The 15,970-nt window shown below is 33.2% G+C and overlaps 1 protein-coding gene across 1 annotated transcript in view; it reads right to left on the reverse strand.

Moving 5' to 3' along the window:
* Nucleotides 1-15,090, reverse strand: part of nuf (rab11 family-interacting protein nuf) — a 57,454-nt gene extending 42,364 nt beyond the window's left edge. Inside the window, exons 1-5 of the mRNA XM_090107630.1 lie at nt 14,858-15,090; nt 13,289-13,386; nt 6,028-6,146; nt 4,539-4,622; nt 2,764-2,808 (exon numbers count right to left, since the gene is read on the reverse strand). Coding sequence (XP_089963756.1) covers nt 2,764-2,808; nt 4,539-4,622; nt 6,028-6,146; nt 13,289-13,386; nt 14,858-15,002 — 491 coding nt within the window. The 5' untranslated portion in view covers nt 15,003-15,090. The remainder of the gene's footprint in view (nt 1-2,763; nt 2,809-4,538; nt 4,623-6,027; nt 6,147-13,288; nt 13,387-14,857) is intronic.
* Between the last annotated feature and the right edge of the window lie 880 nt (nt 15,091-15,970).

Consider the following 15,970-nt stretch of genomic DNA (forward strand, 5'->3'; position numbering starts at 1 on the left):
CATTCCAAGAATGTTATTCCGAGACGTTTGTTTGTAAATATCTCAGCGTATTTTTGTTACTCGTAAACGATTCGGATCATCGGATGTAAAAGAAAAACAAAGAATTGGTTTATTATGGTTTATGTTAACCGAATTCCAAATGTCTATTCGGGAAACATTAAATTACCTATGTTAATCTTCTTTCTTTTTATATATAAAAATGAATCGCAAAATGTGTTGGTAAGCGCATAACTCGAGAACGGCTGAACCGATTTCGATAATTCTTTTTTTATTATATTCCTTGAAGTACAAGGATGATTTTTATGCAGAGAAAACGAAAATATGTACCACGGGCGAAGCCTGGGCGGACCGCTAGTTTGGAATAAATTCGAAACTGTTTATTTATAGATATTAATTAAAAACGATTTTTTTGGCAATTATGAATTAACCGCACCGTTTTATATATTTTAAAATACTTTGAGTGTTTTTAACGGATGGACGATATAAAATTTATAATAAAATGGTGTGGAAATTGAATACAAAGAATTAGTTATTACAATAAAATTCTACACAATACCTTCATAATGATACAAAGCGGAACAAGTAACAGTGGTGCTATTAACGTGATTGTACAATTTTTTATGCACTTTTCTTGTAAGTACATGGCGCAGTTTTACACTTTAAGATTAGCACATGTTTTTTACGAAATATTTAATGTGCGGTTTAGTCTTCCAGGTAATGTTGAAAGGTGATGTTACAATTAAGAAATTACATTTAGCTGACTAGATTGTAATGTATAAAGCAGGTCTTAGATTCAAATTATTATCATATGATGAGAAATGCTTCACTGTATATAGTGCAAATTGTTTGTGAATAAATTTTACATTAATTAATGAATAGAAGCAAACTTTATAATTTTTGTACACCATTTTTAACGATCTTTTTGTACTAAGGTACTCGCGAAAAATAAAACAGGAGTCTACTATAGTCTTTTTGTAAGTACATAAAACTACTGATAATATTATAAAACAATTTAAAACTTTCATTTAAAATCAAACGTTAATATTTATTTACTTTATTAACTAAGTTTGAAATAACAAAGCATTTCAGTCCCGTTAATCGGTTTACTATTAATTAGAGTAATGAACGGTACCTCGCTAGTGAAGGTCAGCTAGGGTATGAATGGAGGGAACTATATGGTTAAAATATATCTAAATTGGTACGGTACTATAATAATTATTATAAACCAGCTTTCCGCCCGCGGCTTCAAAGACAAACCCGCATAGCTCCTGTTCCCGGGGGATTTCCAGGATAAAACCTATCCTAGGTGTTAATCCAAGTTTTCCAGTTTTGAAAGAGTAACAAACATACACACCTACACATACCTACATAATATACATTGTACGGGCCTATCCCGTACGTGTGTATGATTAATTAATATTGAAATAAAAGAGTTATTTAAACTATATAAAACTTGTATTAAACTGAATATAATAACTATATAATGGATGGATGAGTCACGCGAGGTACTCTTAATGACCGTCGACGATGAACTGATTTTAATTTAATATAAAGTGTAAAATGTTGGATACAATTTGCAAGCAAAGCGCCTTGTTGCACTTTGGACGTGCTTGCTCGTACATACATCCATCCTCACAAACTTTCGCATTTGTAATATTAGTAGGGTAAGATTTTTTGCACATAGGTAGGTACATAGCGAATGAAAAAGGGATTTTTTGAATTAGGTTTTTTTTATTAAAAAGTCCTATGTAATAGATGTCTGGTGTAATAAATTATTTATGTCGTATCAGGTAACTGTTTACTAATCTGTGAACTGTGATAAAGGTATTCTTCATAGAAATTATTATCCCTATATAGTTTTTTGGTCCATGTCCCCTATACTGTACTGAAAGATTTCAATTAAAGGCGTGAATTAAACATATTTTCGTTTTGAACAAGATTCGTGTCAATTGCTCTTGGGCTAGTTTATCAGCTGAGATCATAAGAAAGCTGTAAAATGCATCCGCCGTAGATGACATTTTTAATTACATTAATATGTTTTGAAACATTTTGTGACTGTCACAAAATATTCACTAACCATTTTCAAGGTACAATACTGAATTATTTCTGAAGCGAATTGTTTGTTTTTTTTTCACATTTTTAAACATTTACAGATACTGCAGTACGCACGCTACGCGCGATAATATATTTTAGTGAAAAATATCATAACAAAAGTTCAATTATAAATGAGAACTACATAGAACCACATAGAACAAAGGAAAATGAATGTAATTGTAAAACGGCGGTTTTGAATAGAAGCCGAAATGAAGTTTTGGATTTTGACTTTCACTGGTCAGTATCACGTAATAATAATTATATTACACAATAGTCTTCTCAGAGAAGCTATTTAAGGCACTTATATTTCTTCTTAGACTCCAACCACAAAGTCAAAAGTCAAATGTTTTGTGTAATAGGTTGAACTTTAAACAGTGTAGTCACTAGTCAGATAAGTACCATAATTATTATTACATATATACATATGTTATGTATCTAAAGTTATAAAAAAGTGGCGCAAATTCTTGATTTAAAAAACGTTCAGTGAACTAAGAAAATTATAAAAAAATAAATAATATGTACACACGCAAAAATCTCATTAGGAATAAAAACCTATAGCGTTACTTATAATAATAAAATAGCAGTAACCATATAGACAACCAAAAACGTTGATAAAAGTTATTTTACAAAACATTTAAAAATAATAATAAATAAAATAAAAAAGCTTACTGTCTCATGGATCCCCATCGGCGATGCGGAAGATTTTCTTGATGGCTACGAAAGGAACAAAACAGAAAATAAGCAAACAAAAATAGCATACAAACATAAAATTATAAAACAAAACGCTACAGAAATAAAATTAAATTAAAATAAACAAGCTCAATATTTGTATGGAATATTTAATGAAACAATAAAATAATTTTGGGATTTTTTTGTCTGCCTTGTCTAATCTCACTTCTTCAACCTAAATGACAATATGTACTATTTACAAATCAAAACCATCATATTTTTCAATTTTCAACACTCAAAATACCTGAACCATATTTTTCTGAACATAAAAAGTTACTCCATATATTACAAAAATAATTCATTTATTGTAGATATTTTTAATTTCTATATCTAACTTTAGATGTCGTTGTAATGCGATGTTTGTGGCTTACCTTCAGAACATGTTTGTTCACATGCCTTCCTTTCGCATGTTATGAATATAGAATATTTACAAACGAGGCTAGTTGATTGCATTGGTTAATGTAAAAATATGTTTTTGATGAACGTGGATATGAGTAGTTCATATACAAATACGATGTGTATTGGCTAAACTTATAAATGAGATGTAAATGATAAAATAAACATTATTTTCATTTACTTTTTATATTTTCTTGTAAATACCTAAAGATACTAAATATTTTTTGTAAATTATTGGAGGAGGAATAAAGTTCCATAACAACGTTCCATATATACCTAACTAGCGGTCCGCCCCGGCTTCGCCCGTGGTACATATTTCGCAATAAAACGTAGCCTATGTTCTTTCTCAGGGTCTAAAGATTATCTGTGCCAAATTTCATCAAAATCGGTCCAGTAGTTTATGCGTGAAAACAATACATACATACATACATACATACATACAAACCTTTCCTCTTTATAATATTAGTATAGATATATAAATACGTATTGCATTCTGGAATTATGGAACGTTTCGAAAAAAATCTTAGGATAGATATTGTCTATCATCTGACTGTGAATGTGATAACAATATTGTAATTATAATCGGTCTTGATTCAAAATACGAAAAATTAATACACTATTTTCAAGGTTTAAAATAAGTGAACAATATTTTTATTTCTCACCGATTTGCTGACATAAATATTACGAAGAGTTAACTGTCGTGGGATTCAATTGTACATACTGTTATTTTTATGTAAACCAACATTTATGAGTCATTTGAATAATTGTGGGAATTTAGTCCTATAAAAGAACATTAAATGGGCTTATTTCTTTCGTATTTACCTGTTTAGTCTGACGAAGATAATGATGTACATTGTACATTATATTTAAAACAGCCGTGCTACTACTACAAAATGTAGTACGTATTTTTGGTACTACATATTTTATAAATTCACATCTTTCAATATAATTAATCGGTGTTATTTAATTCATGGCTTATACATAGATATGTCTTTTTGATGCTATGTTAAAAATAATTTACTGAATCTATACATAATTATTTTTCGTTATTATTGTATTTTTTTTAAATTGATTTTAATATATCCATGTACTTAACCTTATTGTGAAAAAGCTTGTTTTTCAACAAATATTATTAATATTGTTAAATTTTGACCTACATCTTTAATAGAGTATTTTTACATCCTATATTTTAACAATGTCACATATTATATACATATTGTACACAAAATGTACATAATAATAAAAATAAATTCGAAAGGTAGCTTTTACAGGAGAATAATATGTACAGAGTTGTTCACTTAAAGGGCATGGTGACAAACCTAGGTGGTGTCCGCCTCAAGCTGGTTCTTGTCCAGGAATGCCGGTTTAAAGGATTGCCTGGACTTCTTGTTCCATTTTCCGTTCTGCAAAAAAAGAAATAAATTTTTTATTAGCGCGAATATTAATGTAATAAATTAATTTCTGGTGTTAATGGTTTTATCAGCAATTAGAAGCCTTATTAGAACTTCATTGTATTGTTAACCGATTTAAGGAAGGCTATTATTTTATTCGATCATCGATTTCGAGATAAGCATAAAATTATTGTATAATAAGTTAAGAAGATAAATGCGTACACGGTTATAAAATAGTTATGTACTAAAAAGTTTGACTATACTTTCCCTTTCCGATTAATTCTGCTAAAATAAAATAGAGAGTAGAGAAATTGAACAGAAATTAATACGCAAACAAAGCCAATTAAGTACGGATTATTAATAAATACCGGTTAATTAAAATTACAGTCTACATTAAAATATAACCATCAAAACAGTAGGTATACCCAATAAAAATATGATGTAACTAACACACATGAAAAAAACCTACAGTCGAATTGGGTACCGCCATTTTTGAAGTCGACTAATAAAAAAGTTCAAATACAAGAATATTACCAGACACCTTATTTTGTTCAAAAGATCCGTGTCTGTTTATAGTTTGGTAGACCCAAAACATAGAGACATCATAGAAAGTTGTAAAAAGACTATAAAACTACTTTTTACGGCGCCTTTATTACCTAATTCTGCAACAAATGTTTATTTTGTTATGTTACAAAGGCGACAGATGTTTCATAATAGTTTTACTGTTGAAATATTTTTATTTTAGGTAGAATGATGATTCCGCCTATTTTAGCTAATCCCTACTAATATTATAAATACGAAAGTAACTCTGTCTGTCTGTCTGTTACGCTTTCCCGCTTAAACCTCTCAACCGATTCTGATGAAATTTGGCACAGACAATCTTTAGACTTTAGGGGGAAGCTAGTTGAATATATTGCAATAGTTTTTATGAATTTTGTAAAAACAACTTCATTAAAAGCTTGTTTCACATATAGTAAACGTCTTTATTTCCAGTTAAACTTGATTTATCAGGCTTTTAATTGCTTTTATTTATATTGCTTCCGGAAACATAGCAATATCCTGCTAATATAACGGTAAGACATGACATAAATACTTGTATTCGGTGGAATAATTTTCTATAAGGTCATTGCTAAATTAAAAAAAAAATGTATTTAATGCAATAAGAATTATCTTACAGATCGTATTTAGGTTAGTTCGATTTTTAAATACCTATAATCTTAAATATTGTTAATTAAGTATTTTTTTATTATATATCAATTAGTATATCTCTGACGCCGATTTACGTAATCTAAACTAATGTACGTCTATTTAAGACATTATGTGTATCTAATTGGTTGTTATTGACAAAATAAAAGTAGGTGCTGGTCAAAATACGTAATGATATTGCCTAGAACAACAATTTGTAGTGAATACTAACGTGTTGTTAGGTGCGTCGCCATCAGCTTCTCCATAACACTCGAAATTCTCTGCATCTGATATTGAGTTACCGGGACTGGAGTCTGCCGTGTTCTCTGCTTGGCTTGCTTCTGTTCCATTCTGAAATATAAAAGAATAAAGATATTAGTTGCTTTTCCACGCTCATAAAACCTATGGAGGTTTTATGAGCGTGGAAAATTATTTTATTATTTTATTATTCTTGATCTTGAAGCGAATTTACTGTCCTTCAAGGAAGTAGCTGGATTTGGTGCTGATGGGACCTTGCCTGTAGGCTGTTGTTGTACTGCTGCAGCATTTTTTTTATTATTCCTTTATTATCCAAGTACGTATTTTTTTTATTCTGTTTTTGTAGTTGACAGGAATAAAACAGATTGAATGTTTAGTAGATTAACCTAGTATTCAGAGCGTACTAATAAATAATCATGCGCTGTTTAATTTGATTTTGAAAAGAAGCGTCTAATTTGTACTCAAATAACGTAAGTTCAGGTGGAGCTTCTAAAAGCTTTGAATAGTAACAAAAACACATACAGTCAGTATGTACAATGTACATGTAATGAATCATGCCTTTTTTAATGAACTGCCTACAACTAGTAGGTAATCTAGGACGACTACACTACTTGACCTTATTTTTATTTACATAATACTTTTTTGTTACGGACCTGTATGGTATACCTTTTTTAAGCTGCTGAATGTTAATTGTAGCACTATTAGCATTATTAATAAAATAAACTAATTAACCCATTGACCACCGAGCGGCCCGATCGGGCCGCGACACAATAGATTTTCTATTGTGTCTGTGATTCAGGGACTGAGGGATTAAATCTTTGTAATATAATTATTGAACATAATTGATGTCTTTTATAATATTTATTTATGAAAGTATGATAATATATTTCAAATTTCTAGCAAAATTCAGAAACTTAAGTATTGTCACGGCTGAACGACAAAGTATTGTAATCAGACCTTCATAGTTCTTATACATATAAGCATATGAACTAAGGTCAGTTAAAAATAATGATACATAAATAATGATGATTGTACGTTACAAATTACTGTAACAAAAAATTATATTTTTTATTACCGTATGTTACCATATGTGAGTTACCATATGTTTGAATGACAGTTAACATATTATGTTTGAATCAGCTGTTCTAATTTAATTCTAGAAATTTATTAAAACGTGATTTTTTTTAAGTATATTATGAGTTTATAAATACCTCAACCAATAGTTATTGTGTCCTATCCTCATTTCTTTATATCTTGGTAGTTAACTAAAGTGTTAAATATACATAACCTCAACAACAACATTTACACTGCCACTGCATTAAAACTAATATGGAATCCATCACACAGTCTATTGATCAGATGTTTGAAGTGTTCAACCACAGAATGGATGAGTTCCAAAAGGATCTCCAGACAATTTCAACAGCTCCAATGGGTAGCCCCTCTTCTAAATTAGCGTCTGACTTTACAGTCTTTCGCACATTTGTCTTGACATCACTACAGTGTCTACAGTCTGAGGTTATCCTCCTGAGTAAGCTCGTAGATCAACAGGAGATGCGTAGCAGGAATAAAATTCTTCTGTTTCATGGAGTGACGGAGGAGAAGAATGAGAGAGTTAATACTGCAGTTGCCGGTATCTTAACAGACAGTATGAATATACCTAACATCTCAGTCAATTCTTTTAGCAGATGTCATCGTATGGGCCGTGCTAAAGGTGATCAACCCCGTCCCATTGTTGTAGAATTTCATGATGTCTCTCTTAAGCGCAAGGTTTGGTCAGCTAAAAAAGAATTAAAAGGTTCCGGTACCACACTCTCAGAATTCTTGACTAAGCAAAGACATGCAGTATTTGTGGCTGCTCGCAAGAGGTTTGGCGTTGGAAAGTGCTGGACCCGTGATGGCAATATCTTCTTGCTCGGATCAGATGGTACTCGCCACCATATAACTGCAATTTCTGACTTGGATGACATATCGGGGTGTACAAGCAATGCTGCAGCAGTACAACAACAGCCTACAGGCAAGGTCCCATCAGCACCAAATCCAGCTACTTCCTTGAAGGACAGTAAATTCGCTTCAAGATCAAGAAGAGTAGTCAAGAAGTAGTAAGAATCCTTTTCCCTTATATGTTATAACTTTCTTGTTATCTAGACTATACTTTCTTTTATTCCCTATACTTATTTTTGTGGTTATATATATATATAGAAGTAAGTACTTAGTAATGTATCCTAATTTGTTTTCAACTTTTCCCTCAGCTTGTTACTACTTTATTAATATATACAACTTGAAGCGCCTGCGCCGTTTCAGATTATATCGATTATCACTTTATAACTTTACTTTTTCTATTAGGTATGTCGATTCTCAGTTAACTTTTAAGTTTTATGTGACTTGTTTATTAAATAATAATGTAAGTGTACTTGTATATGTTACGGCTAAAGGTAGGTGAGAACATAAACTTAAGATTATCCGGCTAAACTTAGGTTTATTTTCGACGAGGTGTTAATGTTAGTTTGTTCTATCTTTAGCCGGCTAAACTTAAGTGTAACCGCAGGCCCGTGGCTAAAAATGTCGGGGTGGGTAGATTTGGTTACTATAATACATGTAAGGAACAGGGCGAGTGTTTTCTGGCACTTCGCCGGCTGCTGCCGCAGCACGCTCGCTGCGCTCGCTCGGCTCGTGCGGGTCTTAAGAGTTCTAACCTAACCTAACCTAGCCACCAGCTTTCTGCCCTGAGTCGGGGTGGGTAGATTTGGTTACTATAATACATGTAAGGAACAGGGCGAGTGTTTTCTGGCACTGTGCGGGCCCCTCAAGCCCTCCACCGGCCCGGCGCTAACCAAATCTACCCACCCCGACATTTTTAGCCACGGGCCTGCGGTTACACTTAAGTTTAGCCGGCTAAAGATAGAACAAACTAACATTAACACCTCGTCGAAAATAAACCTAAGTTTAGCCGGCTAATCTTAAGTTTATGTTCTCACCTACCTTTAGCCGTGACATATATATTGTTTACTATATAAAAGATTAAAGATCCCTCATAATTCAGTTGACATTTGTCACATGTCAAATGTTGCAATTGCCATCACAAAGATTGCCTATTTCATGTTTGAATACTAGTCTTTTGGCCGTTGAAATGTGTTGTGTACTTATTTATAAAACTCCGTAAATTACCGAAATCTTGTACGTAAGGTAACTTTTGGGTAGAGGTTATGCCGGTATACATATTTTTAAATATTTTTTTTTGGTTATTTGTATAAATTTATAATATTTTTTTGTTTATTTATTTATTTATTTTTATATAAATATATATCTATATTTTATTAACAATTATGTCAAATGACGATAGCTTTCATTCTTTTATATCTTCATCTGACAATACTGTCAGCAGTGAAGATAGCTACTATAGCTCTACACTTCCTCTTCAATCCACACGTTTAAGTAACTTCTCTGACTGCCCAAAAAACTTTAACGTCGTTCACGTAAATGCGCAGAGCATTCCAGCGCACTATCCCGATTTTCTTATGTCTTTTGAATCCAATAATAATATCCATGCTATCCTTGTCTCCGAATCCTGGCTTAAGCCTTCCCTTCCCTCCTCCTGTTACTCCATTCCTGGTTTTCGACTCCTTCGCAATGATCGCATCGGTAGGACAGGCGGTGGGGTTGCTATTTACCTTCGATCTCATATTCCATTCTCCATTCTTAACTGCTCGTCCCAACCACCTCCCTCCGATGCGGCAGAGCACCTCCTTATCGAGATTTCCCTATCCCATACCAAATTGCTCCTCGGTGTCCTTTACAGTCCTTCCTGTCACGTAGACTATTTTTCCTCCTTCGATCAGCTTTTAGAGAAATATGTACCATCGTACAATCATATTGTTCTTATGGGCGACTTCAATACTTGCTTGCTCAAGGATGATGTTCGTTCCAAAAGACTACTCTCTACTGCTGACTCGTTCAATCTACATGTTCTTCCACTCAACCCTACTCATTTCTTCCCTAACTGTTCTCCATCACTTTTAGACCTTATCCTTGTTTCTAATACTGATCTTGTGGGCAAGCACGGGCAGTTACCAGCCGAGGCTTTCTCTTACCATGACCTCCTTTTCCTTTCCTACAAGTTGCGATCCCCTAAACCAAAACCCCAAATCCTCATGCAGAGAAGTTTTGGTGATATGGACTTGAATCGTCTGGCGGATGACGCTGAAAAGCTAGACTGGGGGCAGGTGTATGGTGCAAGTGACGTCAATGATATGGTCACTGTGTTTAATTCGTTACTTACACAATTATATGATATTCATGCTCCTATTAAACCTGTAAGAATTAAACAACTACCAGCACCATGGTTGACTAAAGAAATCAAGGCGGCTATTAACTCAAAAAATAGGGCAAAATCCAAATTGAAATCGAACAACTCACCGGCTAACAGGGAGAAATACAATAGGATACGGAATCACTGCAATACTTTGTGTAGAGATGCTCAGCGACGCCACGTTTCCAATTCGGTCGAGAACGGCGACCCAGCTAAGATCTGGAAATTTCTTAAGTCCTTAGGAGTTGGCAAACAGCAGCAACTTTCTCTCCCTCCTAACACTAACATTGATCTAATGAACAACCACTTTACCCATAATTCTCTTGTATTTAATCCAGAACTTAAGTCACGCACATTGAATAATCTTTCATCTTGTCCGACTCCTCAATATCAACCGTTCACTTTCAAACAATTCACCGTATGTGGTATTAAGAAGAGCATATCATCGATTTCATCCAAAGCCGTCGGTAGTGATAGCATCGGTCGTAATATGATCCTTCCTATCCTAGATATCCTTGCTCCCGTCATAACCCACATATTCAACTCCTCCATCAGCAACGGAATATTTCCTAATGCCTGGAAGGACGCCCATGTCGTTCCATTGCCGAAAAAGCCAAACCCTGCTTCCTTTTCCGACTATCGTCCTATCTCCATCCTTCCGTTCCTATCCAAAGTCCTCGAACGGTTAGTTCATGAACAGTTAAGCTATTTCCTTAATAAAAACAATATCCTAAATACCTTCCAATCCGGCTTCCGTCCCGGACATAGTACGGCTACTGCTCTCACCAAGATCACCGACGATATACGGTCAGCATTGGATGATAAGCAGCTCACCATTCTCACGTTACTGGACTTCAGTAATGCTTTCAATACCGTAGATTTTGATATCCTATTGGGACTGCTACGCTCAATTAATATATCTCCATCGGTGATTGTATGGTTCAAAAGTTACTTGTTGGGACGCCAGCAAAGGATTAAAATTGACAACGTATTTTCTAGCTGGTCTGACATCACTGCTGGCGTTCCACAAGGTGGCGTCCTCTCTCCTCTTCTCTTCTCTATATTTATCAACTCTATCTCTCTTTCGCTTACTTCCTTCTCTCACATGTATGCAGATGATCTCCAGATCTACACAATGTCCACGTTCGAAAATTTACCGTCTGCCATAGCAACAACAAATAACGACCTGTCCTTGATCATGAATTGGAGTAGATCTCATGGCTTGGTAGTAAACCCTACTAAGACCAAAACTATTCTTATCGGCAGCTCTTCATTCATATCAAGGGTAGGCTGGTCTAGTTTACCCCCTATTACTGTGGACGGTACCATAATCCCATTCAGTGATAGCATTAAAAGCTTAGGCGTCACCATTGACCGAACACTATCTTGGCAACCGCAAATAAATGAGCTCAACAAGAAAATCTTTGCCTCATCGCATTCACTCATGAGAATTCGCAACTTCTTGCCCATCTCAACCAGAACTTCTCTTGCACAATCCCTCCTCCTTCCCATCCTCGATTATGCCGATGTCTGTTATCCCGACCTGACCGAAATCCAGTTGGACAAACTTGAGCGTCTCCAAAATGTTTGCATACGCTTCATTTTTGGCTTGCGCAAGTATGACCACGTCTCGCAATACAGGACAAAGCTCAAGTGGCTACCAATACGTCAGCGTCGAAATACCCACCTTCTCCAACTCCTATACCGTGTCCTGTTTAATCCTAAAACTCCTGGCTACCTAAAGGAAAAATTCCAATTTCGAGAGAGCACCGACTTTAATCTGCGCTGCTCTGAAAATTTACTTTTAAAAATTCCACCTCACAAGACCAAATTTTACCATAACTCGTTTCATGTGCAAGCTATACTCTTGTGGAATGCTCTTCCAATAAGCATAAGACGCGCTCAATCACTAAACATATTTAAAAAACTCATATTTGACCATTTCTTTAATCAGCTATAATATTTGACATATTATATTTAGATATATATATATTTATTTATTTATTTACTTATGTATATATATTTGCATGTATGTAAGTATGTGTATTATAGTCTATATTTTTGTATTAATATATGTATATAATATAATGTATTAATATCAGTATTTATACCTGTATAAATATATTTTTATTTTTAGTCTGTTTTCTTTTTAATTGTATTTAATTAAAACACCACCTATCTCATTCGATTTCTTAAAACTAATCCTATCCAAAGGTTGCCTGGCAGAGATCGCTTGAAAGCGATAAGGCCGCCTATTTAACATGTTGTATCTGTCTTATATGTTTTTTTTTTCCTTTTCTTTTCTTTTCTTCTGTATTTGTGTGTTAAATAAAGAATTTTGTATTGTATTGTATTGTATTGTATATTATTTGTATACAAAAAGAATCAAAAGACTGAATGAAAATGTCATCAATGTTTTGATATTGGACGCTCGTGCCAAGAATCTTTAATTAGATTTAAAAACGTTCGCGGAAAATAACAAGTAAAAATAAACCTGTTTGTTTTCATACATAGTAATATGTATTATATTCCAATAATAAAGTCAAAATGATGAACATAAGGAAGCATAAGGAAGATTGGAGCAGAAGGAACTACGCGTTACTTCCATAAAACTTAACACTTTTGGAATTTTATAGCGTGTCAACACCTTGACGTCATTATTTTGGATTGCGTTTCCTATCCACTTACTAGATAAACACGTTTATTATAAAGCATGAATCAAATAAAGTTATTCGCTACTTTCTCTATTTGCGAATGATATAGAAATGCTTATCATCATTTTTAAAAGAGTACAAAATGAAAAGTTATTAACTTAACTCACATATATTCATTTGTTAGCATCATTCAATATTCATATAGGTACAGCATCTAAACCTTATTTCTCATTACAATTTTTTTTATATAATCAAATGATATAATTGTCATCTACCTGTAGTTTCCGTGCATGGTTTCCTGGTGAAGACCGCGGTGACTTCGTCCTCTGGAAAACACTCGGCGCCATCATCACAGCCACTGGCACCTTCGATTCTGAAATAAGATACAAAATTAATTAATATGAGACCAAAGGAACGTTAAACGAAAGATAGGAAAAACGTTTTGGCTTTGGTCATCAAATATCTTTGATAAATCACATCAAAAGGGAAGAATTAACGTGTTTCCTTTATTGAGACATCTCTCATTTCCGAATATTATTATAGGGACTATAGGGACTTTCTTTTAATACAATAAAGTTATTAAGTTTTTAATATCATCATCAACAGTACAACAGAGTTATATCTATTGAGAATATTTTATCGTTGCGTTACTTTATTGTTCTCTGCAGAGCACTATTTGCTGATAACATATCTTCATTATCTTGTTCAGTGTCTCAATGATAATTTAATTATCTCATTACTAGCTCATACATGTTAACTGTTATATTATTTATATATATACATCTGTGTTACTTGAATTAACGATAATTGCAATTTCACTTGTAATAAAGACATGCTCTGAAACACTTCATACTTCGCATTCTTAATATTTATGAGATTATGGTGAGATGAACTGATTTAGAGGAAATTATGTGATATAGGAAGCAGGAAATATTTTGTGATTGTTAGGAACATTACATTCTACTTACTCGTGTATACTAATTATGGAAAATCTTACGATTTCATTACCTACTAGATAAATTAGGAGTAGGTAAACAAAATATGTAGTATATGGCTAACTAAAAGTATTATCGTGTACCTAGGTCCTAAAAGTAATTGCAAATAATGAAAATATGAGAATCTTTAAATACTGTTCCTTCATTACAGAAAAATCTATCTGAACAAGACACGCAAATTTTTGTGTTTTTAAAAATATTTGCATTGCCAAAAAATAACTACACTGAATTATCTTGTGTGTCACGGGAAAAGTGAAAATAAACTTGTAGATAATGAGATATTTGTCTTATTATTCGAGTGTTTATTGACATTATCAATGATAAATGTTACTATGTTGGATGATGTAAAACTATATCTTTCATGGGAAGTCTTCAAGAAACTAATGCATTATCGATTGCTATCGGAATCGTATATAGGTCAGAGCAATAAACACATTCTTCATAGTCTTTAGTTTGTATTCTTCTTCATACAAGGTTTTATATTCATGTTCTGTTTGTAGAATATCTGTTATGAGCTTTGATGAGATTTTTAGCTTTTTGCTTTTATTATCTGGATCTGTATAATAATCGAATGGACCTTTCCCTTCCTAATCCCTTTTTGGGAAATTAAAAATTAACTAACTATAATGTGGATGGTGAAATAAATGCTAAGCCTTATTTTGTTGTAATATCCTGTAGCAAAATTATTAACATTATGATTCTCTTCATCTTTTCATTTTGACTTGGTATGTACCTATTTCATTAGGGCAATAATAAATAGAGGCATGCATTTCAGGTACCTATAGGTAAGTATGAATTATTAAATCAAGCCAATGGACTTCGTCTTCTTTAGGAAAAACGAATGCTAACCATAGACAATACGATACAGCAGTTGATAGCAGATCCCCAGCAGCTTCGCAAGTAGCACCAGCCCCCTCCACCAGGCCTCCAGACCATTTACTTCTGTTCCCTCTGCTTCACGTAACAACACTATTACTTTGGACATTGATGGCATTGGTTCACTTCTTTGTTTTTTATAGTTTTTAGGGTGTTTATTGTATGCTTTGAGAATGTATTTAGTTTTTGGTATAGTTCCCTTGATTTGAAGTTTGTTTTGCTTTAAATGCACTTTTGTTATTAGAACTTGATTAAAGTTGCATAGAATGAAAACTGATATCAAAGCAAATGGTTATATTTCGTTAGCTAGATAAGTTTCATTTTAATTTATATTTTATTAACATTTTAATAATTGTTGTATACGCCTGCATTATGGCCAATTCAGTTTATGAAATAATTATTAACGTACTTCTAAGTAAATTGTATTAATTGAGTGTGTCTAATAAATAAATAAATAAACATCTAAGGCGACCTACTTCTATCAGAATTCTAATTAGAGACCTATCCTTCATATTTGTAGTTCTTACTTCCTTGATCTAGTTTGCAAGTTTTCACTAGGTATGTCGGATATATACTTCAACGATCCTTGGACTATCGTACGACCAAATCCATTCCATATCGAATAAAAGAAATACTATTTTAACACTCAGTTGTAATCAATTCAAAGGTATTGATAAGGAAATGGTGTTAACAGGTCTCGCTCAGCTGCGACTGGTACGACTATGCGAAGTTAATGCAATTGGTTTTTTGCTTCATTGTATTTACATTCATTCCGATTTGCTTGATGAGCAATGTTTTATACATGTTCTGTTAACAACTGGGTTAGAAATGTAAGATTAAGACATACCATACGTATTGATTGTATGGTATTTCGCCGATCAAGCGAGGGACGAATAATTTACATTGCAAGCGTTTGATGTGAAGGAATTTTAATATTATACTGTCTCTTAGAAATATGTAAAATGTATGTGATGACTCATTTTTTTAAAGTGACGAGTAAGAATTTGAATATGGCTAATTCGTCCATTTCGTATTAAGATTTTAATCTACGTGTAGGTGTGATATAGTGACGTCAGCAGTTTTTCA

The sequence above is a fragment of the Colias eurytheme genome, chromosome 12 (genome assembly GCF_061535395.1).
Source record: "Colias eurytheme isolate Ceu_HAF_F1 chromosome 12, ilColEury1 Martin Lab GWU primary, whole genome shotgun sequence".
In the NCBI taxonomy this organism is placed as follows: domain Eukaryota; kingdom Metazoa; phylum Arthropoda; class Insecta; order Lepidoptera; family Pieridae; genus Colias; species Colias eurytheme.